General features: G+C 38.8%; 1 protein-coding gene across 22 annotated transcripts in view; it reads right to left on the minus strand.

Moving 5' to 3' along the window:
- LOC106071711 (Kv channel-interacting protein 4-like) overlaps nucleotides 1-27041 on the minus strand; it is a 323919-nt gene that overhangs the window by 28595 nt on the left and 268283 nt on the right. For 19 of the 22 annotated variants that reach the window (XM_056018422.1, XM_056018418.1, XM_056018509.1 and 16 more), the window contains one exon: nucleotides 2537-2661. In XM_056018422.1, coding sequence (XP_055874397.1) covers nucleotides 2537-2661 — 125 coding nt within the window. Of the gene's footprint in view, nucleotides 1-2536; nucleotides 2662-6190; nucleotides 6735-19511; nucleotides 19707-27041 lie in introns of those variants that run through there. The other 3 variants (XM_056018525.1, XM_056018530.1, XM_056018537.1) reach the window with 2 other exon arrangements.

The following is a 27041-nucleotide window of genomic DNA, read 5'->3' on the forward strand; positions in this document are numbered from 1 at the left end:
GATTTATTTTCCTATTTCGATACCAAAATAAAATTAATTATTTTATTACCACAATTTCATTAACTGATTCTTTTCATCCCTTCGTGTTTTATTTGGAACAATAAATGATTATGCAAAATTTTTTAAAATATATATTTATAAATATTCCAACTATAAGATTAGCTTCTTTGCAGACCAGATAGTTCGCAGTTTTTTCATGTCTGCTTTTACACTCTGAAGTCTGTCTCGTCAAACGTCTGAGTTTTTCACCGCGAAGTAACGCAAAAAGTGTGAATCAATTATAACGTCATCAAATTTTTACATTGAATCTGAAAGTATTTCTGGATCCCCCACCCACCCCCCTCACATACTCTCTCATTTACTCACACACACACACACACGCAGACACAGAGCGACACCCAGACACACATTTTTTAAAACTTCGACCACTTCGTTATAACGGTGACACGTTCCAATGTGTTCAGCCGGAAGTTGACGTTAAATATTAAGGATGATGGGAAGGACACGTGCTAGAAAAGTTCAAATGGAAAAAACGAAACAAAAGCAAATAGAAAAAAAAAAAAAGAAGATAAATCGATTTGGTTTGGTTTGTATGTTTGTTTAAGTGTGTGAGAGAGAGAGAGAGAGAGAGAGAGAGAGAGACAGAGAGAAGGGGGGAGGACCAGTGCCGGAGATTTCTGTGTAGCCCCTTTCCCTTTACCCCACACACACGCTTACTGCAAAGCTATACAGGTATTTTTTAATATCAGGTAAACAAATTAGTAGCTCTTACTTTTAAATCTGTAAGTCAACTAAAATGTAATAGGGCCTGCGTAATATACCATAAGATCATTTATTTCATTTTTAAGAGCTCCAGGCAGAAAATACTTACAACTTTGTTGGGCCACTTTTTGTATAAATAAAAGTCCCCTTTGAAAACTAGGGATAAGATGATGTAGAGATCATCTGTGTTTATGGATGACGGTTGACGAGGGTGACGTGTGGCCAACACGATGATCAAGTTTCTCGAACATAAGTCAGGAAATCACTAAAGTAACCATTAATGTCCAACCACTAGAATAGCCAGGATAGCCAAAGCAATGGGCACCATGTCACGGTTGCAGAAAAGAGTGTGGTACAACATATTTCTGACTAACACTTCTAAAGCCTTAGTCTACCGGACCTGTGTGATGAGCACTTTGCTATACGGAAGTGAAGCATGGTCAACCTACTCATGGCAGGAAAAAAAAAGCTGAATGTCTTCCACCTCCGATGCCTAAGGCGGATCTTTAAAATAAGGCGGCAAGATAAAATAACCAATGAGGAAGTGCTAGGAAGAGCAGAGTGCTCTCCTACCTAAGACAGCAGACGACAATGACGTTTATCTTGCATCATTCACAATACATCGCTAACCTCTTCCCACCGTCACCATAGAAACACACATACTCCATAACAGATGGACTCATGGGCGTCCTAAAAACTCCCCAAAGTTCCAAACTAAAGTCTTCACTGGGATTCGAACCCGTGACCTCTCTGTCAACTAGTCTCTTCTTTTGTTTAGAACAAAAACATATGTAATATTTTTGCACTGTTATTGATTGATTTTATCCTTCTGGCTGCAATAAACGTTTAAATATGGTAGCCGAATATTATTGGTTGGTTCACGCACTTTATTTTCATCTTTGACCACCACATGTTATCTTTCTACGATAAACTGATTGCCATAGCTTGACTATTATTTTCATTGACTCTACATTTGTATATAACACAAATGAAAAAAAAAGGATCTTTTTAGAGAGTCCCCTGGTCTTTTTAAACTCTTTTTAGATCCTAGAAGTAGATTACCGAGATACTCGATCGCTAACGATCCGGTCATTAACAGAGAATCCTCTGGCAAAAAAAGGGAACTCACCCAACCAGCGTAGCAGGAGACATTTCCTCTGAGGCTTAGACAATAAGAAATACGTTCCCAGAAGACAGATTTTACGTTAAGGCTGAATAGAGGAAAGCGAAAACATGGATGTCCCCGGTATAACATGGCTCCGTACCTTCCTAGAAGACCTAAAACATCGTGAGCACCAAAATAGGTTGTGGAGGTCGCAGATGACCTAACTCTGTGGAGTGCGCTAGTCGTCCTATGCTTCTGAGCTGAAGGCTCTAGGTCAGCGATTCTCAACCTTTTAAGCTCTGCGACTCCTTTTTACAATCCCCCACACTGCCGCGACCTCCCCCCCTCGCACACACGCACAGCAATAGAGGAATAGACAAAAACAATAAACGTTTTCGATGGTCTTTGGCGACCCCTGGCAAATCGTCACCCACAGGTTGAGAACCGCTGCTCTAGGTCTTAGTACATAGATGCCGGTGTAAATCACGCGATGTTGAAGGTTTGATCTACTGACCATCAGGTTGATATCGGAACGTTGTTGTAAGTATAGACTGAAGATTAAGACCCACACACACACACCCACACACACACCCACACACACACAGATGCACGTGTGGAGGGACGCACGTGCTGCTCAACTCACGCGCTCGAGCTACCTGGTTGTCTTACCTGTTTGAATCCTCGGTACATAATTTGTAATTCCTTTCTCGTGAACTTTGTGTTCTTGCAGAGCGTGTCCAGGCCCTCAGGCTTGTAGCGGACAACTTGCATCTCAAGATCTTCAATGTCATTGTCTGTGGAGTGGACAGTGGTCAAAGGTTAACTCGAAGTGAATTACAGGAACAGAATTGGGAGCTTAGAGACGATCGTAGTGACACACGCACACACCTACTCACAAACACACACATACTCACACACACACACACATACTCTCTCTCTCACACACACACACTCACACACACACATACTCGCACACACGAACACACATACTCACACACACACACACAAAGGAAGACCTAGAAAACAGCCTTAAAAATGAACTGAAACACAAAAGTAAATGACATTGTGAAATATCGAAAGTGTTTTCGAGTGCGAAGCTTTGTGAGGTTTTAGAATGGAACATTGTTAAGTTGTCTATATCATCAAGCGATATGCTAACTACATTTGTCGGTCCTCTTCAAAAGTATTCGTTTAAAAAGATTAAGACCCTTAAAAAAACGCAATTTTAAATTGTATTGTAAATATGTAGATAGATAGATAGATAGATAGATAGATAGATAGATAGATAGATAGATAGATAGATAGATAGATAGATAGATAGATAGATAGATAGATAGATAGATAGATAGATAGATAACATAATGAGGAACAGAGAAAGATACAGAAAGAGGAAAGCGACCTATATCAAACTTATAATTCTCAATACTATAATTATGCTATATACTCTTCTCTTGTCCTTAGGCAGCAAACCAATCTTTGACATGAACAGGTTGACATTTCATGCCAGCTAAATGTCAATCATACTAATTAATCGTAATTGTTGATGACGTCAAAGATCCCCCCCAGAATAGATTCTGAGAGATATTAAAATGAGACATACTATCATCAACAACTCCTCCGTGTGTAGTAGGCTCTCTTGATATCAGAGATCAGCGGTTGTTTTTAAAGGCTATACATTTCTTGACTTGAAAACGCCCTAGATGTTATGAAGATCTTTTAATATATGTAGTAGACGCCCCATTTCCAAGACCAGTGGTTTACTAGGAGGCTGTGTCGCCAGCACGACTAAGAAACGAATTTTTTTATTGATTCACTTTTATAAAAATAATATCAGGACTATTTTACTCGGAGATTTCTGTTGAGATTTTCTTGTTCTTAGTAGTATCCTTATTTTTCTTAACATAATTCTTATTTTAGCTTACTTTATACATTACAGACGTTACGCCATACATGTATCTAAGTGTCAATATAGTCATTTTGTCCTAGCATATGGAATAAGAAATGTGACTTGTGTCTGAGTATTTTATTAGGTTTTGTTTATGTATTTGTAAGGTATGGCTAACTGTTTTATGTACTAGTACTATTTTACTTTGAATTCTTCTACTCTGGAGCGTCTCTAAATTTAGTGATTTTACTAGTGGTGTTATTTTAATCAAAAGAGAATATTAGTTTGTTATAAGTCTCACTCCTCTATTTGGCGTCTGTTTAATATTGGTCTAACCAAGGTAAAATAGAACCGGTATGGTAGTCATTTCCTGTCAAGTTGTAGTTGCCAACTCATAAGCACAACTAAGTAAATATTTATGGCAGTGTTAACCAAACTGTGTTCCGCGGAACACTAAGGTTCCGCGAGGCCTGAATAGGTGTTCCTCGAACTTCTGAAATATCTAACTAGAAGGTCACTACGCGAAATAATTTCTCAAAAAATAAAATTAACCAAAGTGCTCCGTTAAAAACTCAGAATGTGTGAAGTGTTCCGTTACCGAAAAAGTTTGAGAGAGAATGATTTGTGGTATGAAGGAAGGATTGTAATGTACAATAAAAGCTATCGCTGAACCTTTCGTCGTTTGAATACTTCTGCGATTTCTATTAGCGTTTTCAAATGGAAGTAGTTCTGCCAAATTTTCTTACGATAACGAACAAGCGATTTATAATGTACCATCCTAACATTCATTGTACAATGTACTATTCCTTTTTTACTTTATCAATTAAGGGTATTCAACCTGTATCGGCTTTAAGACTTTTGTCTGTCTAGAGTTATATACTCTTGGTTCTACACTCATTGTAGGTTGTCATACTTTTGCCTGTCTTATATGCCCACGGTTCCGCCTATGGTGTTTGCTTTAATATTTTTGTCTTGGTTCCTTCATTCTAATTAGCTTTAATACTTTTGTTTTGTCTCAAGTCATATACTCTCGATTCTTCTAAAAAGCCACCATTCTTCTTAATTATCTTTTAGTAGTCTCCCCTTTGTTGCTTTTAATTCCCTTTAGTTACTGCACTTTTCTGCGCATTCATATTCAAAACTGTTTCAAATGATTATATATTGCCTCCCTTATTTCCCATAGAGCTCGGAGAAAGGTAATTGCAAACCCCAGGGTGACTTAATAAGTTCAGTCTCGTTCTTAATCGACTCGGTGGCAGGTTTCCAAGGCGAGGAAGGGAGGTAAGAATGAGAGGGGAGGGGGGCATTGGGAGGGAGAGAGGGAGGTTAGCTAGGTTACGAAACAGGAGGATGTAGTAAGCACTGGAATACAATATGTACATTTTTACATGGCAAACAAAAGTCCCAAAACAAAAAACTTCGGTTTTAATTTGGATATTTCTATTGGAAACACCTTGAGAATAGCACTTGACGGTTTGGAACTATATGCTTCATAGCACTAATATATGGTTGCGTCTAATAATTTTTTTTTTATCTCAAAAAAATCCAACAAGGAGTGGTAGTGGCTGAGGGGGGAAGAACTTGGCTTCCGAAACAACAATGGTCACTGTTCAGAATCTCGGTGAAGACTAGGTTTTGGCATTTCGGGATAAACTGGCATTAGCTGGGGAAGTTGGTCGTTGTGCTGGCCGCATGACAGCCTCGTTGTCCCTAAAACACATGAGCCCTAAATCATCCGCCTTATAGATCGCACGGCCTGAAAGGGGAACTTAACTATTTTTAAGAATTCTAAAAGTGTGTGTATTTTATTAATTTAAAAAAATTCTTCTAATAAACATACAAAAGGGTAGGGTATGATTAAAATAGAGTGTGTGTATCTGCGATCAAATTACAGTTTGACGTATTTTTGATTTACCCAATTATGTGTGTAAAGTTATTGAATAACACTTTTGTATTTTTTTTTCTATATATATATATATATATATATATATATATATATATACACTTCTCATACCTTAACAGGGGGCGTTTTTTTGTGGTGACCTACTTAGAGAAGAAATGAATAAGGAAACAAAGCAGGTGGAGTGCCAAATGGAATTAAGTTCATTGCACTTGGTGGTGATGAAGGAAAGCTTATATACCTATCTTTCTATTGTATGACACTGTTAAGGCTAAAAAGTCTGAGAGATAAAAAAAATCAAAAGAGACTAAAGAGATAATCGAAAAGAAAGAGATAGAGAGAAAAGAGATAAAACTGCTGGAAAGAGAAAAAAAATTGGATCGAGAAATGGCATGAATCAAAACTCACAAATACTCAACATTTTGAAGAGATTGGCCAATCAGTTAATCATAACTACAAAACATTGCTACAATAACTACAATTAAAAACAAAGAGACCAACATTTAAAAATAAAACGCGAAAGAGAGTTATCACAAACCTATAGTAAATTTAAAATCCATTTCCAGAAAATGTGCAGACTTTATTCACTTCTATTGTTAACAGTATAAAAGTTCTTTTCAAAACATTTTTTGTTTCAGTCCATCGTTGCCGTCATTGTCTTAATGCGTAAACCTAAAAATATTTGTCCACAAGTAATACTCTCCAGAGAAGATTGGGCGTGAAGCTACGGGACATAACTCCTGTCAATTTATGAAATCCAAATTAAATTATATTCACTCCTAGGTTACAGTCCTTGATCGTAAGTTTTAATCGTCAATGAAATAGGCAATGCTTTGTGTTGACACGGTGAGGCAGACACGCTGACACGTGATACGCGGACACCGTCGATACGGTGCAGGCACTGAGACCGTTATTTGTACTCTATTGTTTATTTTAACACGTGACACACACACGGGAAGAACACGGGTAGCGTTGAGTACTGTAGTCTCGGATGGTGAGCGGGAGCTGAGACGAGCTTTGAGGAGGGAGGGCTGTGGGCTCTCCTTCTACCACTTCCTACTTCGTGTGTGCCCTTTTCTTTTTTTCTCTGACTGCGTGTGTATGTGTGTGTCTTTCTCTCTCTCTCTCTCTCTCGCCTAGGCAGGTCTCACGCGTCACTTCAATCAATTATTAATAATGGAGCCAAGCAAAAGCCCCCCCCCCTTTTTCCGCCTTTAAAAAAAAACGACGCAATTCACTCACTTGTGCGTGTGTGTGTTCGCGCAAAGCGCGTGTAACGTTTTAAATGTGCGCGTGTGTGCGGGACGGAGACACACCCGTCGCTCCATTCAAAACCAGGTGTCTAGCACCACTCCCCCACTCCGCGCCCCCCAGCCCCCCCCCCTCCAACACCTACAACGTTGCATCACGGGGGCTATCGATCTCCCTCCAACTTCAATGAACCCCCCCTCCCCCCCCCCCCTCATTCGTCGGGTGGTAAGACGTCACCGCTCACTATAGATCTAAACAAAAGCAAGATTTAGCCTCATCATCATATTTCATTATGATATTCCCCACTGCTCATTTTTTTTTCCTAGTGCCATTTTTCTGAACGGAATTCTTTAAAACCTGGTATTGAGGATTTTCACACTAAAAGTTAATGACAGTAATCGCATCTTTGTTAACACTTTAGCTTTTTTAAACTTCCCAGCTTACTGTCGATAAACAATACGTAAGAGGGTGGAAACAAGCAGAATATTGTTACGATCTTCTCAATCAGGCCTTCTCCAAACGCTGCCCAACAACACAACACATGACCATAACATTGGTCATATTGCGTGCATTAGCCGTAATGTCCCTTGTTCAACAGCCCTTGACCTGTGTGATTGGCCTGAATCATGTGTGTCAGTAGGCCGCACACACATTAACCCCTATCTTAGCTTATCTAAAAGGTAAGAATTCGGCCCTAATACTATATGTACCAATAACGTACAAGTTATTTCTCTTATTCGATATTTAACAAAATAATTAATTACTATATGGAGAGCTCCCAGATTTGGAAACCACTGCGCAGTTCATCTCATGTATTGCTCTAGTCATCTGTACGCTCCAACATAACAATGAGAACGAAGAAGAAGAAGAAGAAGATAATTAATAACCAATAAATTATTGACTAATTGAGTATATTTGTTTATTGATTCATGTTTTGTTAGTAACAATAAATAATTGTTTTAAAGTATCAATTTGATCGGAGAATGCGTGAGGGAGAATTAGCGTTAACAATTTTTCAGGGAACTAAACCCAACAAATTTAGCCACATATGTGAATAGTGAAGTATTAGTTTCCCATGTTGCAATTAAACAAAATAATGATACACCAGTAATTAGATGTCTAATTGGTTCCTTTATTTTTTAAATTGATCTATGTCAATGTCAATGAATAATTGTACGAAATTTCATCTTGATCCGAAGAACGGGTTTGGAAGAAATAACGTGTACACACTTTTTACCAGACGAGTTGAGAAAAAAAAAAAGAAAGCCATATGAAGAAATATGGTGGCCATTGGTGGTGAGTTAATAGAAGCTAGAGAAATGAAAAAGACGAATGTAGGAGATTTTAAAATGAATAGTCAAAACAATATCAAGGACGTCAAGCGTGTTGGCTGAGTGGTCAAGCGTGTTGGCTGAGTGGTCAAGCGTGTTGGCTGAGTGGTCAAGTGTGTTGGTTGAGTGGTCAAGCGTGTTGACTGAGTGGTCAAGCGTGTTGGCTGAGTGGTCAAGCGTGTTGGCTGAGTGGTCAAGTGTGTTGGTTGAGTGGTCGAGCGTGTTGACTGAGTGGTCAAGCGTGTTGGCTGAGTGTTCAAGCGTGTTGGCTGAGAGGTAAAGCGCTTAGTTTCCGAACCCGTCCCCGAGTCCACCCAACTCTAATGGGTCCCTGACATCGGTACTTTACCTTTTTTTTTTTCTTTACAAGGACGCCCAATTGAAAAATCACTAGATAAAAAACTACTTTGTGATGGAAACAGAATACTCATGGGGTCCGCGGACCACAGTTTGAGAACCACTGCACTAGATAAAAGCCGTCCATTAGATCTACACTCTCAAAATGTTGTGTTACTCAGTTCCTGTATACAGTAGCGTAGCCTAGCTGGGAGGGGAGTGCGGGGGAGAAATAGAAAATCCCCCCGGGCCCCCTCAAATTAGTGTTTTTTACATTAAAAACTAAATATTACGCAAAATGCAGGGGCCCCGAAAGAGGTCAAGCCCCTCGGGTCCCCAAACGATGGAAAATTCCTAGCTACGCCCCTGCACGTATATGTGTGTATTGATAATGCTAGTGATAGGATTACGGCTCAATGAAATACGCTTAAAATAGCACTTTTCAAAATAGTCTTCTGAATAAACGTTAATTATAGTACACTAAGCTAAAAGATACGCCCTAGTTGTACGCCACCAGGTGCTTCAACTACAGCAAACACCCTAACTTCTGGCGCCAATCAACATCTTCTCTGAGTTCTCCTCCTCCGATGCCAGCGCCACTTCTCCCACACCTTCTCTTTCTTTCACACCCTCCGCCCCACTCTGAGGGAAATATTTCACGCTAACACAGTTGGCAACAGCCTCGCTTTCATTTATTCCCCACTTCCGCTGCCTTCAGCACTAGTGTCATAGACTATATATAGTTTGAAAAGAGATAAGCGCCCTTTAACGCTAGTCAAATAATCTAGTATCTATACCAGGAGGGACTGGCTATATGAGCATTCGGGCCAATTTCCGGTGGGCCAATATCCGATTGGGCCGGTTGTGCCATGTAAAGGTCAACATGAACGCCAGTACGGCTTGTAGTTCTTCTTTTTCTTCTAGCAAGCTTTATTGCTGCTGAGCTGTCAGCTCTTTTGGAGACTGTGCCAAGGAAAAATAGTGTGCTGTTTTCTTTAGTTGTTCAGCACTGCCGTACAGGGTGTTGGTTATGTTGGGCTGTAGTGGAAGTAGGGTCTGCCTAAGGTGGATTAGGGAGGGGTATTCAAAGAGGATACGGTTTACGGTTTCATAATGATGGGCGCAGTGTCTGCAAAGGGGGAGTTGTGTGGAGTTTGTTTTGTTCAGATGGTAATTTATTGTAGTTAAGATTATATAATTTTCTCCTGTAAAAGGAGCCCTTTGAGCATCGTAATTTCAAATAAAATCTTTTACAGAATTTACATTGTTATAGTAATCTAACGCATTTTTCGAAATAATGTAACAGTTAACCTCCATATACAGTGCTTCTATTAGACTCCATCCCGTATACATACAAAAAAAGCAACATCAGGCTTATATCTATCTATATATATAACTCTCTTCGTGGCCCAACCAAGCAGGACACTACGATGAAAAAGTCATGGAAAGATAACTCTTTTATTTCTGCAAGTCGGACTAGAGTTATCCCACGCAACTTTGGCGGTGACAGAGAGCGAGGCTCAGAAATAAAAAAAGGGGAGGTGGCGTATGCTACGCCGCGGGTCGGGTCGTTTTTTAATAAAGATCTAGAGTTCATGTCTGCGCGAATATAAACGGATGAGTCTATAAAAAGACAAACAACAACGCACCCAGTCTTATAGATAGCGTGTCAGGTCACAGACAAATTGTTATTGGTTTGAGTTGAGTTGTCGCATGATCTCGAGGTGGCCCCGCTTCGAAGTCCTTCACAAATCCTGATTATTATCTTGAACAGTGTAACAAGGTGACCGAAAATTGAAAAGAGTTGATTTGCAAAATTTTCGAAAATAAAACGCTAAGATGGAGCTAAAAAAAAAAGTAAAATATACAGAAAATATTACTAGAGCTTTCTACCAAAAAAATTGCTGTAAAATTTGTAAGTTTCTAAAAAAAAATTTTTTTAATCCCACAGCGAAAAACATATGTGTATCTATGCTTATAAAAACAGGCATTTTGTAAAAACGTTTTACATGTTTCGGATGTTCCTTCAGAGTTGAAGATAGCCTACTTCGTAGCCCAAATCTCCCGCAGGACAACGGGGGATGGGGGTGGGCAGGGTTTGAACCCGGAACCATCGATATGTCCGAACAACAGTCCAGCACGCAAGCCGTTCAACCTGGCAGCCATCATTCAATTACATGTTTAACCACACTTCGTGACTGGTCATTTTTCACATTCTTGTATGATTGCGAATCTTGGACACCGATTGCAGAACTAGAGAGGAGGATCCTAGCAATGGATTGAGATGCTACAGAAAGATCCTAGGTATCACAAACGAAGAGATTAGAGACAGGATTAGCGATGGAAAACTAAAAATCTGGCCATATCACAAGGTTCTCAGGACTCGCAAAAACCTTCCTACATGGAACAGTACAACGAAAATAGAAGAGGCAGACAGAAAAAAGCGATGGGAAGACAACATGAAAGAATGGACGGGCCTGTCATTGAAAGAAATTCTATCCAAGGCAAAAGAGAGGAATGGAGAAAGTCGTAAACGGATCATGTGTGGTGTCCCATCGGTACAACAGACTAAGGGGTAGGTGAAGGTGAACCAACATATCTTAAACTCTGTTACCCAGATACACCAGATTCAATGTATTTATAATAATGCACCATATACGAGAATCCCAAAATTATCACTGATATACACAAAAATAGCTATCACCAAAACATATATAATCTCTAATCTTCGTGACTATCTATCTATCTATCTATCTATCTCTAACTCTAATCTATCTAATCTATCTATCTATCTATCTATCTATCTATCTATCTATCTATCTATCTATCTATCTATCTATAATACATATATTTATGGCGTCGCACATTAGCCTAGGACCTAGAATCATGAAAGGTGCCAAAAAGTGACACCGATTCCGGTACCAATTTGGTTTTGGTCAAGTGTCAAGTGACCGCTGAGACGTCACAGTAAGACGTCTGTTGTCAAGCTGTGTGTAATTTCTGAGACAGACATTGCCCACAGCTCGGACAGCGCGGCCGTCGTGTCAATACCAAGGAGAGTGTTGGGTTGTGTGACATTCAGAATAAATGTCAATGACTTGCGATATTACTGAAGACACGTATCCATCGTTTTATTCTTTCTTAAATGCCATAAAGAGAAAGCAATCAAGAAATAGTCATGAAGATTTTTTAAAATCATTTTATTTAGTGGCAGAATGGTTTCTTGTACCATGATCGCATTTGGTGTAGATTAAAAACAGAACAGGGGAGATAATAGGGAAAAAAAAATAAATTCAGAAAAAAATCTTGTTTGCACTTTAAATGTTATTTAAAATACAAAAATGATTTTAAAAACTTTTTTTTTTGTTGAGTAAATATGATCATTTTGCATTTAATAAAATATTTTGTTTATTTAAATATCTAAACATTATTGGTTAACAAGCCTATTCAGTATCACTCGTTTAGCTTGATAGAAATAAAGTTTTAGTATTTATTTTACGATAAGCTATTATCGCTGTTGCACTGACCCTGTAATTTTAATTTTTATAAAATATTTTAAAGAACGAAAAAGCGCGATATACTGACTCTAGCAGACAGGATTTCCACCTTGATGATGAGGAAGTAGTTTTCCAAATCTCAAGGGAGGAAATCAAAAATTGTCATAAAAAGGGAGACAACAAAAGAAACAATACAAATGTTTAAATGCCTATGTTCGCATAAGTGTGTACACACATAGATGTGTATGCATGTTCGATAGAAGTTAATATAAAGAACTGGGGTAATGTAGCAAAGCACAAAGGAAACAACCATAAGCAATGTAGACAAAGTGGAAAAAAAATGTGACTACGATGTTTAAAATGTTTTAATATCATTTAAGTTTCTACTTTCACTCTTTGATTGTTTCTATTTAATTACCTATTGTTGACATTCTCACCACATATATTTTAAGAACCTTAAATTTCAAAAATATTCATTATATGCTATTGGAAAAAAAAAACGCCATATACAAAGCAATTTGAAACGTTAAAATATTATGACAACCTAAGTGTAACTATATGCATTGCTATGTTTTGCAATCATTGTACTTTAAAATGTAACTACATGATTTGTACGCTTACTAATAAAATATGCATCTTTTTGTTAATATTAAAAAAAAAAAAAAAAAAAAAAAAAAAAAAAAAGCCCAATAAAGAGGCCAATAGCCCAAAAGAGGCAATGCCCAAAAAAGAGGCAAAGAAAAGAGGCAAAGGCCCAAGGATTCCTAGGATGTAAACAGCTCGACAACTGAAGTCAAAAGCTGAGGTATCCTAAAAAAAAATATTTTATAGAATCATATCATACTTGTCGACATTCTGCGTAGCAAGCGCCCCTCTTTTGCAGGGCCGTCCTTAGGTGACCGCAGTGGGCCCCGCACTTTCATAGGACCAGTGCTAATTCTAGGTGTATACATTATTAAATTAAACCATTGTATAACTTATAACAGATTTCCCGCGGCCTCCTGTCAATTTACCGGGAGCTCCTGAAAATCTCCTGAAATTGCAAAGTATACGAAAGGGTCCTGGAAACATCCGGAAATTATTAAAATAAAAAAAAAACTCGTACGAATCTCCTGAAATATATAGACAGAGACTGTCATTTTGGGTGTCATTCCATAAGGAAAATGCCAATCTTACGTGCGATAAAAAAAACACGGCATTATCCCGTAATTTTGAAGTCTGGTGAAAGAATCTTCTCGCGCCTCAGGCTAATGAAGAGTTACTTTAGTTCAACAATTCTCGTAGATAGATTGAAGCATTTGGCAAATCTTGCTCTTAAGCGTGATCTATGTAGGAAATAGAATTTTTTATGATATACTGTATGACTCTATAAGCAGAAATAAAAGAGTGATCTTTCCTACCGTAGTGACACATCGCGACGCATTTTAGTGAAGAAGAGAATTATATATATAGATTATCTCATTCACTCTGATTGAAGCTTTCTACGGAGTAAGGTCAATATAATAGTTATCACAATTGTTAAAAAAATATTTAAACACATCTTATCCAATGGCCAGCTGTGATGTAGGCCATGATAAGAGGCCATCAAAGAAAATATCAGAGCCCCTAAAAAGAAAAAAAAAAAACAAAAACAAGGGGGTGACAAGGTGAAAGGTCCAATTCATCTCAGGTTTAAATATTGATTGCTTCCCTTTGTTTGTCGAGCCCGTTTTCCGATTTCTTATTTTTTTAAATTTTTCTTTTTTACGAAGCTTCCGAAAAAAAAAATGCGCACTTGATGTTCGATGCCTGATGTGAATAGTCGCCCTGGGGGGAATTGTGGGAATGACTTGGGGTAGGGGTGAGAGGGTTGGGGGAGGACAGGGGGAGGACAGGGTGGTAAAGAAAGCTGACAAATCGATCTTGTGTAACCAACGGAGGCAGCTCTGTAGCAGGTTGAACGTCATCGATTTGGTAACTTACGCTCTTAGGTGGTGAAACATACGTCCTGGAAGTGAGCTGTGAAATGAGGTTAGGGTTGAGGAGAGAGGAGAGAGGCGGGGGGGTGGGGGTGGGTGGAGGAAGATGAGAGGGAGGTAAGGTTGGCTAGTGTTGACCTTGAGGCGACAGGAACAGCGTCCAAAAACCTAACAGCCATTTCATTATTAATTAACATGCATACAAAGAAGACAACTTGTAAAATGCTGTATATGTTTCGGATGTTCATTCAGAGTTGAAAATAATTACTTCCTAGTCCAAACCTCCCGCAGGACGACGGGGGATGGCAGCGGGCAAGGTAGGAGCCCGGGACCATTGAGACGTCCGAAAGACAGTCCACCGCGTACCGCACGACCAGGCAGCCATTCAATTAATTACTGAGTTAAATTCTATCTAGTCATTAGTGTTACTGGCTGACTCAAGCAACCCGTTCAATATTGTAATCCACAATGCAATTCTTTCAATTTTAAGATATTATTTTTTTTTAAACAGCATTTGTCCGTGCTGTCTGCGCATGCCCAGTACCCCTGGCTCGTGTGGAGAAAACAAAATGAGGGGCGTAGAGAGAAGAGTTAGGTTGTGACCTCTCAATGATCACAAATTAAATCCTAAAATTATAAGTCCTTTATTTTCTTGATATGAGATTCAAGCTGGCGTTCTCCTGATTAGGTCGCCAAGAATTTTACGGCACAAAATTGTAGATAAGGTAATGATATATGAGAATTAGTGGATCAAATCAGAAAAACACAAAGATGAAGCCACATTTCTTATTCCGTGAGCTAAGAAAAATGTATACAAGTATTTTTCTTTCTTCATGTCACTACAACGTGGAACGAGTTGCCTAAGTCAGCCATGAACACCAACGACTAGATAGAATTTAAGCCTTAACGTATATGACTACATAAAGATACACTTAATGTAAGGTTGCAAGAAACCAAGACTTTGAAGGGAGGACAGATAAAGGTTTAAACCTTACAACAATGAAAAAATAATAATTTAAGAATATAAGATTACAATTTATTTGATGAAATATATCAGCCAACAGTAGAATGTAAAACTACTAGACTCACTATTTAGTTTCATGTCTCAGACAGAGCACATTGTCCAGGTGTTTTGTTAGTAAAATGTTTTACAATGTTTCGGATGTTCCTTCAGAAGTTGAAGATAGTTTACTTGCTAGTCCAAACCTCCCTGCATGACGACGGGGGATGGGAGCGGGCAGGGTTTGAATCCTCGACCGTCGATTAATCCGAACGACAGTCCAGCGCGCAAACCGCACGACCAGGCAGCCATCCAGGTGTTCAACCTCCCCCCCCCCCTTTTCGTACGTGCCCCCCCCCCTCCCCCCGTCCTCGACGTTTTTTCTTTAGACTGTAGTGAGAGAAGAAAGCCCCATGCCCAGTCCACTGAAGATCCTATTTGTTTTACAAAACTTATATTAAAAAATCTGTCTGTCTGTTAACAATTTTGTACACGTGGTTTCTCCCACACCCAATCTCGGATTAAGCTGAAATTTTTACACAATTATTTCTTTAACCTGTCAGATTTATCACCCTTGTCTATTAATAACTTACTTTATTAATTACCACTTGTTAATGAAATAATTGGTTAATTTTTTGATTGATTATGTGACAATAATATGGACAAGAAATAATTGTGTAAATTTCTAGTGAATTCGAGAATGTTAAATGGGAGCAATAACGTGTGCATGGTTTGTACCAGACAGACAGACAGACAGACAGACAGAGTTGATATAAGTTTTGTTTAAAAACAAAAAAAAAAAGGAAACAAAAGATCAACAAGTTGTGAAAGCAGCCACTGGATTTCCAATTACTTCCTGGAAGGTGGGCGCCCCTACACAGCAGACGAGAATGTAGGAGAGAAAGTCTAATGAGTGACGTCATCAGAACGCTGTGACCACGTGGCGACAGATTAGTGTCCAGAACGTTAAATATTTAATGACCTAGTTTGGCTAATAGTTTCCCAGGATACACCCGATTACCCCCCACCACCCCACCCCTGTTTTAACCACAAAGAAATGGCGAGGAAGAAAGGTTTCCAACAGCTCAGACCATGAACTAAGTCTAAGACTTGTTGGACTGCATTGAAGAATGATCCAGCGACGGACGGAGCTGATGATGGACAGAGAATTTCCTTTGGATATCTTTTAGCGCAAAATGTATCTTGAAAATCATGTTTTAGTGTGTGATAAAAAAAAGGTAATAAATGAAACCCACAAATTATAGATGGAGCACAAATGTATAAATATGTACCACTTCACTATACCGATAAAAAAAAAAGTTAACGCAGCCAATACTAAATTGACACAGAAAACATTCTAGTAATATCGGTTATCACATCAGAATCCTCTTTGAATGCCCCTCCCTAACCCACCTTGGGCAGACCCTGCTTCCACTGCGGCCCAACGTGACCAGCGCCCTGTATGGCGGTGCTGGGCAACTGAAGAGAACAGCACACTTTTTTTCCTTGGCACAGTCTGCAAAAGAGCTGACAGCTCAGCAGCAATAAAGCTGGCTAGAAGAAGAAGAAGAAGAGTTCTGGTCAGCCTGGGTCTCCTGTTAACTTTAGAGAAAGGGGGCAATTTAGGTTGTTGACTTCAAGTTATTTTTGTTTTGGATTGTTTTACTTTGTGAGATGTTTTTTTCAGTAGAATGTAACTCATAGTAAAACATTGTGGGGTTTTTGTTCCTAGTCCAGGACAGTTGGATTTAAGTTATAGAGTTGAAGTATAAACTCTAAGTATTTTGTGTAGCTATTATTCAGTCTAGTCACTCTATTGGATATTGAGCTATTATTATTCTATATATTAATTGAAACTGGAAACTTCATTGGCCAGAACTGTGCCTGTATTTTATGTATGTTTTTAATAAACTAGTTATATGTCCGTGAATCGGCATTCCAAATCTTCATTCCGTAGTTTATTTGTCTTCACGATTATGTTCATGACTTGGCGACATTTGGCAGTCAGCATTGAAATACACATACACATATTCAGAAGAAAAGAACCTTAACACTTACGCAGCGGTTCTCAGCCTTTTAAGCTCGGCGACCCCTTTTTACAATTCCTCACTTTGCCGCGACCCCCCCCCCCCCCTTTACACACACAGAGCAATAGAAGAGTAGACAATAACAATCCATATTTTCGATGGTCTTAGGCGACCCCTGGCAAATCGTCAATCGACCCCCCAAAGGGGTCGCGACCCACAGGTTGAGAATCCCCTGCACTAGCGTCTTCTAGCTTTCACATTTACCCTATCATTGGAACTGCACTTTCTAATGGCTGTGCAAGCATGCCTTTGTTTCAGAATAGACGCAGTGACCAGAATCCGGCGTGCGAATAGCCGTTCTCTATACTTTTTTTAATTGTTGGTTTATCGGGCCGCGATTGTGGCGGGTGTTAAAGGAATATTGCTAACTGTTGTGGACACAACTTTGGGCGCTGGCCTCCACTAAGGCAGTCCCTGCACGCAGATCTAATAGACTGTCCTGTCTGCTGATCGATAAGGACATGTTTCCTGGGCGCCTTCGTGACGTACTCAAAGAAAAGTACCGTTTGCGTCACAAGTGTGTGTGAGTGCCTGAGTGTATGTGTGTTTGCATTGTGCACTGTTGTCTCCTCGAGATTGGAAGCAGGGGGGGGGGGTGCTACTATGTTCGAATTTCTACGCAATCAGAAAAAAAAAGAGGAGTACCAGGGAAAGAAAATGACAGATGGAATGAAATAAAAAGAGACAAAAGAAAAATAAACGAATATAAAAAAACAAGTGGATAGAGGGTGGGTGTGTATGTTAGAAAGAGAGAGGTGGTGAGAGAGAGAAAGAGACATATGAAAATAGAAAGACACAAAGAGATATAGGAAGATAAAGAGATAGATACAAAGAGAAATAGGAAAGAGAGAGACGGCCAGATAAAGAGTGAACGAAAGACAAAACAAATGATAGAGTGAGAGAGGTGGAGAGAACAAGAAAGTGAGAGAGAGAGAGAGAGATACAACAATAGCTAGAGACTCTATTCAGAAAAATCTATTGGAAAAAAAAAATGAAACAAACTTGTTCAACAGCAAACGGAAGTAATAATTTAAACTTTAAAATAACATTTACATCAATGTTTTCAGGGCCGGATTTACACTTTCTAAGGCCCTAAGCTTTTTAAGATATAGAGCCTCTTGTAATCAACATAAGGCCATCTATCCTTTGCTCTTTCTTCGTGACGATTTAAAATATCCATGAACCGTTTTTTTTTTTGGGGGGGGGGAGGAGGGGAAGGCCCCAAACAAGTGAGATCCTAAAGTAACGCTTAAGTAGCGCACAGGTAAATCCAACTCTGGATACTTTCATCATTAACTACACCAATGTTAATAATAACGCGAACAATAGTAATAGCAGCAACGACATACCGACACAATCAATATAAACAACAACGATGACATGAATAACAAAACAACAACAACAATGCAACGAAAACAATATTAACAACATGCGCATCAACATCAATGTGGTAATTCATTTTTTTTTTTACGAATGAGGTCTACACCATTGTTTAGTCTTTATGTCTCCTCAGCAAAGCCGGGCTGTTTCCGCTAGTAGACAATTGCCCTAGTGGTTTGACATAATGAGAAGGTGCTGGGTGATGCTTTGCGTAGGGCGCCGCATTGCGTTGTCTATGTGGCGAGGCGTTTAAAAAAAAAAGCGTTAAGTAGTTCACTGGAGCGTCACACGTAAGTAACACGTGGCACGTGTCAGCTCGCTAGGAACGGCTGCCTGTAAAATAAACTGTCATGGAAAAAAGAAGCGGCATCTGATTGATCCAAGGGCGTCAAGTACAGGAAGCAGCATCCGTACACATACACTGATTCCTTAAAGTGATTATTGTAATATTCCCCTGGGAGATCCCTTATGTTAACGTTTATGAAACGTTAGCTGATTGTTATATACTCTACAAAAACATGGCGAACATGGAATACAAATTTTAAACATTGTAAAGAACTGAAAGGATAAGTGCAAGGGAAGTAACCATTCTTAATCTATGTTTTTGTAGCGAAACATGAATTATTCCCCTTGAAGAATAAATTCCGTATAATAAAATAAGAGCCCATGAGATTATAGTTTGTAGATTATGGGAAAGGAAACTCTATTTTTATTATGAAATAATCTGCAATATATGTAAAATTTGAATACCTCAATGGACCTCATTTACCAATCTTAAACAAACAACATTTAGCCACGTGATTCTCTATCTCTTGTATACAAATTACAATCTAATTTGTAATACACAATGGCTATCACGTGACAGTTTTTTTTTCTCGTTTTATCAATATTATCACGTGACTAAATGTTGTTTGTTTACGATTGGTGAATGAGGTCCAATGATAAGATAAATTTTAAGCAAGAAAGAAAAAGTAAATATCGACATTCAGAAGACGAACGGTCTTGTGTATTAGACTTACCTCCAATGTGTACCTTCTCGTAAATCTGGCCCATGAGTTCACTTTGAAGTGTTTTACAGTTGACAAAACATAATGAGCTCAGCCTCGTTACTGAATGCCAGTCACATTATGGCCAGTGAGAAATATCACGCACTCAAATGTCGTTTGTCACAGTATCACTTTGGAAATGTTTCATTGTCACTTTAATTTTTTTTCCTTTTTATTTTAAATATTTAAAATAATCGATAGAAGTAGGAAAGCAAATATAAACAGACTGGTCACTTGTTGAAGTCAGAACAATGTCACTAATACTCATGGTTTGTCTTAGACGTGTCGCTGTCAGTCTCAATTTAATGTTTATTGTCACTCAAGGACATTACGGTATCTAGTTTATGTTTAATCTTTTATATTGTTGCGTATTTTATTACAATTCGAAACCATTTAAATGTAGAGTTTGTTAACAAGTTTAAGCTTTAGGGAAAGTAAGGCAATAGAAGTTCCAGTAAGGGAAGTAATGCAGGGGTATAGGTCAGAGGAAGTAAGACAAGGGAATTAAGGCAGAGAAAATATGTTAAGAGAAGTAGGGCAGCGAAAGTTAGGCAGAGGAAGTATGGCAAAAAGAAGTAACAGAGAAGAAGTAAGATGGGAGAGTAAAGCAATGAAAGAGGTGGCATAATTTCGCAAAACCCTTTGATAAATCTAAGGAAGAAGATTCTCTAAGTCAGTGATGCCCAACCTAATTCGACCAGCAAGCCATTTTTATTTCCGACACTCGTGTCGCGGGCCACATGAACAAAAAGTAGGCCAACAAAAACGATATTGACCTGAAACCCTAGATCCTGTGCATCATTAATTAATGGGATATTTGAAATTTATCTTTTTTTTTTCCCCGAGTCAGAAGATGGCTTCATTTCTCTACTTAAAATACCAGCTACATCCCCTACATTGTAGCTAGCTTTACAACGGAGTAATTTTTTTGGTAAATATACCCATCAATCCTACTATTTCTAGGCTTATTTTAAAAATCTTTTATTCGCGGCTCAAACCAAGAAGGCCGTCATATTTGTTTCATATTGTCGTTTATATGTTGTTATTTTTTTAAAACAGCCACACTTTCTTTATAAAACAAATATTTTGAGCGCCCTAAGCCCCTAACGTAAGTAAAGATAAATTTTTTTTTTAAATTTTTTTTTGGAAAAAGGGAGACTTTTCAACACTTTGTGCCGACATTTCGGCGGGCCGGATCTGACCCGCGGGCCGTACTTTGGGCATCACTGCTCTAAGTTATAAATTCAACAACAAACTAAACTCCCTCAGTTGTGTAACAGATATATTTATATATTATAAATACATAAATAACATCATACATACATACATACATCACTATATTAATGTATGATTTAAACTCTTAGATGACACATAGATTTTATACTACAAGCAGCAAGTGCTGGGCTGCCCACACGACAGCACTCACTCAGAAGTAGATAGAAAGGTGAAAGTGCTACAGGGTCTGGTGACTACAGATGACCAACCAGTGACCGCAGCTGCTTATTAATGAATTGGCCGCTTAGCCTCTTTAGTCACATGAAAAAAAGTTGCAAAGTGAAAAGAGAGTCTCCAGAGACGCCAAATGCTAACGTAATATCACGACATGACAAAACAATACAAGTCAGGTTGCTGACTAGAAAACCCATGGTGTTTACCACTTGTCTAAACACCTACAGGTGTGATATATCAAAGACAGTTTATTTTTAAATCCTTGCATCACACGCAGGGCACTGGCAACACGCCTCATTCTATTGTAAGTACTTCCGGTCAAGAACCTGGCAGGCGATAACATCAGCATCCGGGTATTAGTTCAAACCGGCATGGCTAGGTTCTCCAGCGCTCTCTAGAAAACATTTTTTATTGCTCAAGACCTAGGTAGTACAACGAAATATTCCCATCTTATCTTACCTTATAATTAACACACATTCCTATAATAAAAAGTTATACGTTTAATTTCTGTACTTATGAAAGGGATACACGATTACCGAAATACACACAAGCCACTGCTACCGTTGCTGCATTGTGGTGGTAGCCACTGAACATTAAAAACCCTGACTAGGACGATGGGGGATGGAAGCGGGCAGGATTTGAACCCGGGACCAACGAGAAGTCTGAACGACATTCCAGATCGGAAACCGCACGATCACTCGTAGTTTTCGATCAAGTTGATACTTTCAACAATTATTTATTGTACCTAACAAAACATGAATCAATAAACAAAAATACTCAATTAGGCAATTAATTTTTGTTAATTTACTATTTAGTCTGATATCGAATAAGGGAAATCACTTGTGCATTATTGGTAGTTTAAAGGACGGAATTCTTTCCCTTGAGATAAGCTTTGTTTTTTACTTAATGTTTTTTTTTTGCTCTTTGAACTCCTAAAAAATTTGCAAACTAATAAGTGAAATCCTAATAGAAAGAAAACGACTTCCCGCATGTGTGCGGGGATAAGAAAGACTCTCTCTATGGACCAAACCAATCCACTCTCTGACACACTGACCTCACTCAGAGATGTGGAAACAAATAACAGACACAAACAATTGGTCTGATCAGCAGGTGCTGGGCGTATTAGGGCGCCATGAATTATGAATCAGTGAAGAACATCGCTATTAGCTGTTGAGTCTGTAGGAGGCCACAAAATGACAGCGTCTGCTAATTAAGACGCAAAAACACACACACGCACATTCTCTGGTTTCTGAATCATTGCATATTAATTATTATTGACCTATTGACCCCCAGAATAAAGAGGGCGTGCGAGCTTAAAGACTTCAGATTTAAAGTTTGAAATAAAAATACATTTCCTTTATTACTAGTGCATGTCACTTATCTGTGCTCTTTATTGAGTCAATAGTTATGTCTACATATTTTTAATACTAATAATTAGGTGCTGTCTTCAAGCCTGGTAATCGACTGCTAGTGCCATACATTCACACCTATTAATACTTGCATTAGGCTTTGATATATATATATATATATATAAACACAATCATGCACACAGCTCTCTATCGCTTTCTCTTCTTCATGTATGTCTTTCTCTCTCCCTCTACTTTCTTTATTGTTTTCTTCAAGCTTTTTTTTATTTCCCTCTATGCCTCAATTCTCTCTCTTTAGTTTCTCTCTGTCTCTTTTTATATATCTATCCCTCTCTCTCTCTTGTTTCTCTCTCTCTTTCTCTCGATTTTCTCTCACATTCTCTCGTTTCTCTCTCTTTTTCTGGTTTCTTTTTCTCTCACTTGTTTTTCTCTCTCACTTGTTTTTCTCTCTCTTTTCTCTCTCTCTCTCTCTCTCTCTCTCTCTCCTTCTTTCTTCTTTCACTTTTGTCTCATATAGTGTCTTTGACTGACAAGAAAAAAATGAAAGCTGAAACAATACCTCCCAGTCCCCCCCTCTCTCTCCTCCCTCTATTTTGAAATCCCCACAACACATTCCTGCCCCTACCCTCTAACTCTCCACAAGTAATCGATAGCTCCTGCAAAACGTCAAAATTAAGCCAAGGAAGTGACGTCAGAGTTTGATCTGCTGCAGAAACAGAAGTTCTTTGATTTTTTTTTTGTTCTTTGAAGTCCTGCTCATTGTAACCTTGTTTTGTGTGTTTTCGCATGTGCCTTGTATTTCAATTATTTCTTATTAGCGAGTATTTTATAGAATCTTAAGTTAAATATTTCCTTAAGAAAAATAGAAAAATTGAAAGTATAAAATCAATATTGAGCCATAATGAAATTCTTGTTCCATTTGCTAATGGAAAGCCAGGAAAAGGGAAAGGTACATTTGCTGAAATAAAAAAAAAAAGTTGAGAAAGAAAACACACATTCCGGCGCATGCATTAAAGGTTTTTAATGAAGATTGACAAGCGGAAGTGACGTCACGGGGAAGAGAAAGACGCTGGCATCCTGGAGATGGTAAAAGAAATTCATTCAATGAGAAAGGCGCGTGGCTCGCATCATTGGAGTTTCTGAAGGGAAGAGCCAACCAGAAAATTCCGCGGAAAAAGGTTAAGAGCATATTTTATGTTAATGAGGAAATAAAAAGAAAAGACTGATGATGGAATAAAAGAAAGTAGTTGAGAGGGAGTAATAGTGATGAAGGAGGCGTGGTGGCTGAGTAGTAAGGCGATAGACTTCCAAACCGAGAGGTCAGAAGTTTGAATGCTGGTGAAGACTTGGATTTTTAATTTCCGGATCTTTAGGGCCCCTCTGAGTCCACCCAGATCTAATTAGTTGGGGAAGAGTAAAGGCGATTGGTCGTTGTGCTGGCCACATAACACCATCGCTGACATTTGGCCACAGAAACAGATGCCCTTAACGTATTGGCCTCGTTGAAGGTGTGAAAGAGGATATTTACTAACCTGACTTTAATACTCATGAATGAGACAGGCCAGGCATAGGAAGTCGGAGAATTGATATTTGCCGTTAATAATGTATTGTTCAATTGAATAAAGACTTGATAATTTTTATTATCACGCGTAGTTTTAAACCTGACAGACGGACAGACAACATGAACACAATATCGGCTCACTACCTAGGTGAGGGGGGGGGGGGAGAAACTTAAAATAAACCCTAAATTTGAATACGCTTAATAGCCAACTAAGTCGCAACACCCCCCCCCCCGCCCCCCGCCCCTTCCCATTTCCACGTCACTACACTTTCCTAATTTCATCAGTCGACAGGTCGTGGTTGCACGTGGCAATCACTGGGTCATCTGGCACAAGTTAACGTGATGTCTCACTGGACAGTTAATCTTTCCTTAGGTCGTCTTGCCACACTCAGCAATTAATTCTATTAGCGCGCTTAGAGTGGAAGTGAAAGACTATTTTAATAACACCCTGGTCGTCTGCCGCCCAGTTACTTGCTCTAGCACAGGGGTTCTCAACCTGTGGATCGCGACCCCTTTAGGGGTCGATTGACGATTTGCCAGGGGTCGCCTAAGACCATCGAAAATAAGGATTGATTTTGTCTATTCTTCTATTGCTGTGTGGGGTGGGGGTCGCGGCAGAGCGGGGGAGGGTAACAAAGGGGTCGCCGAGCCTAAAAGGTTGAGAACCGCTGCGGCTAGCATTATCGACCAGACTTGATTATATGGGGACTCTCAACCCCCCCCCCTTCCCCCCCCCCCCCATTTTATCCCGACCAACACTGCACGCGCACGAGGGCAATGAAGCATACACTCACTCCACACACACGCGAACACAAAATTCAAGGTGTTAATGGCCATTTCTTTACACAAGTGTATTTTTATAGCCTGTAACACTGACATCTCAGTGTGTTAAGGCTTTTTCTTTTATAGCATATCAAATAGACAATAATTGGATGCATGTAGCTTTGAAAATGATGAAAGCCTGACCTGGATCTAGCCAATGTGTACTTATCAGGGGGCAAAGATTTCATAGAGTCGCAAATTACATTTATTATTTTTTTGTCTTTAAATCTAAGCCTAAATAGATCTTTGAATCTAAGCCTACATAGATCTTTAAATCTAAGCCTAAATAGATCTTTGAATCTAAGCCTACATAGATCTTTGAACCGAAGCATACATAGATCTTTAAATCTAAGCCTACATAGAATCTTTGAATCTAAGCCTACATAGATCTTTGAACCTAAGCCTACAAAGATCTTTGAATCTAAGCCTACAAAGATCTTTGAACCTAAGCCTACAAAGAGTTTTGAATCTAAGCCTACATACATCTTTGAACCTAAGCCCACAAAGAGCTTTGAATATAAGCCTACATAGATCTTTGAACCTAAGCCTACAAAGAGTTTTAAATCTAAGCCTATATTGATCTTTGAATCTAAGCCTACATAGATCTTTGGATCTAAGCCTACAAAGATCTTTGAATCTAAGCCTACATACATCTTTGAACCTAAGCCTACAAAGATCTTTGAATATAAGCCTACATAGATCTTTGAACCTAAGCCTACAAAGAGTTTTAAATCTAAGCCTATATTGATCTTTGAATCTAAGCTTACATAGATCTTTGGATCTAAGCCTACAAAGATCTTTGAATCTAAGCCTACATACATTTTTGAACCTAAGCCTACAAAGATCTTTGAATCTAAGCCTACATACATCTTTGAACCTAAGCCCACAAAGAGCTTTGAATATAAGCCTACATAGATCTTTGAACCTAAGCCTACAAAGAGTTTTAAATCTAAGCCTATATTGATCTTTGAATCTAAGCCTACATAGATCTTTGGATCTAAGCCTACAAAGATCTTTGAATCTAAGCCTACATACATCTTTGAACCTAAGCCTACAAAAAGCTTTGAATATAAGCCTACATAGATCTTTGAATCTAAGCCTACATAGATCTTTGAATACAAAAACTTCCAAAATATTGAAATCTAAAAATTGTCTTTGAATTTAAAACAAAAAGGATTTTAAAATCTAACTTTGAATTCGAATATTTCAAATCTACACCTTAACAGATCATGAAGTCATGTCATAAAAATATCTTTCAACCTTGACCTTCATATTTTCTATATTTAAACCAACGACCAAGAAACGATAGCACACATCTCCGCGAGAGGACGCTGTGACAAAATGGCACTGTCAGCACGCGCCACGCTCACTTCGGTTGGGGGGGGGGGGGGGGTCTTGTGACACTGACACATAGCGCGTGCAAGACACAGTCTCCACGGCGACCGCGCTGGCAAGATGACCAGCCAGGGCCAGCAGACAGACATGCAGACAGACAAGCGATCGATTGACGACTTCTATTTCTGTCAATTAGCGACGTTAAGGAGATTCATCGCCGCGTTTATAGGCAGCCATCGTCGGGCATTGTGGGACATGTCTGTCTGTCAGTGTTAGCTGAATGCTTCTAAATCAGAAGAGACATTAGAATGACTTTAGAAGTGCTGCTTGTTTATGATCAACAGAAATTTAATTTCGCAAGCACAAGTTATACAAATTAAAATACCATTACATAGGCCCCAAACAGCCGAGGGTCATATCAGGTAAATGACGTCATACCTTCCAACCACTTGAAAAGTACGAAGACCTGGATTGGGTCTAGCCAACTCAAATAGGTATCTTAGAATCTAAAACTAGATATGCATTTAATCTAAACCTTAAGAGATATTTGAATATAGACCTACATTGATATTCTTCCTAGACCTTTAAAGAACTACAGAAGAGAATCTATTTAAATCTTTAAACTAAATCTTCATAGATCTTTGAATATAAACCTGCAACGATTGTTGAATTGCATAATGAAGCCACAGAGTCTAGCTTCTATAGTATTGTTATGACTCTACATTGCGCACTGTCATTCGGCGCGACATTGTGTACCAGAGGACACGATAGAGAACAGAGGAAGGAAGATGGCCGATGATTAGCGATGTAAACAAGAAGGCCTGAGCTGTGATTCTAAGTTTGGCTCTAGTTGTAGTTTATAATTGATTATTAAACGTTCTGTTTTATATCACTTTCGTTGAGGTTAATTGCTAAGTTATAGCAGTATTATTTTGTTATGATAAAGCTAGTGAGTCGCCTGCCATTAAT

The sequence above is a fragment of the Biomphalaria glabrata genome, chromosome 1 (assembly GCF_947242115.1).
Source record: "Biomphalaria glabrata chromosome 1, xgBioGlab47.1, whole genome shotgun sequence".
Taxonomy (NCBI): domain Eukaryota; kingdom Metazoa; phylum Mollusca; class Gastropoda; family Planorbidae; genus Biomphalaria; species Biomphalaria glabrata.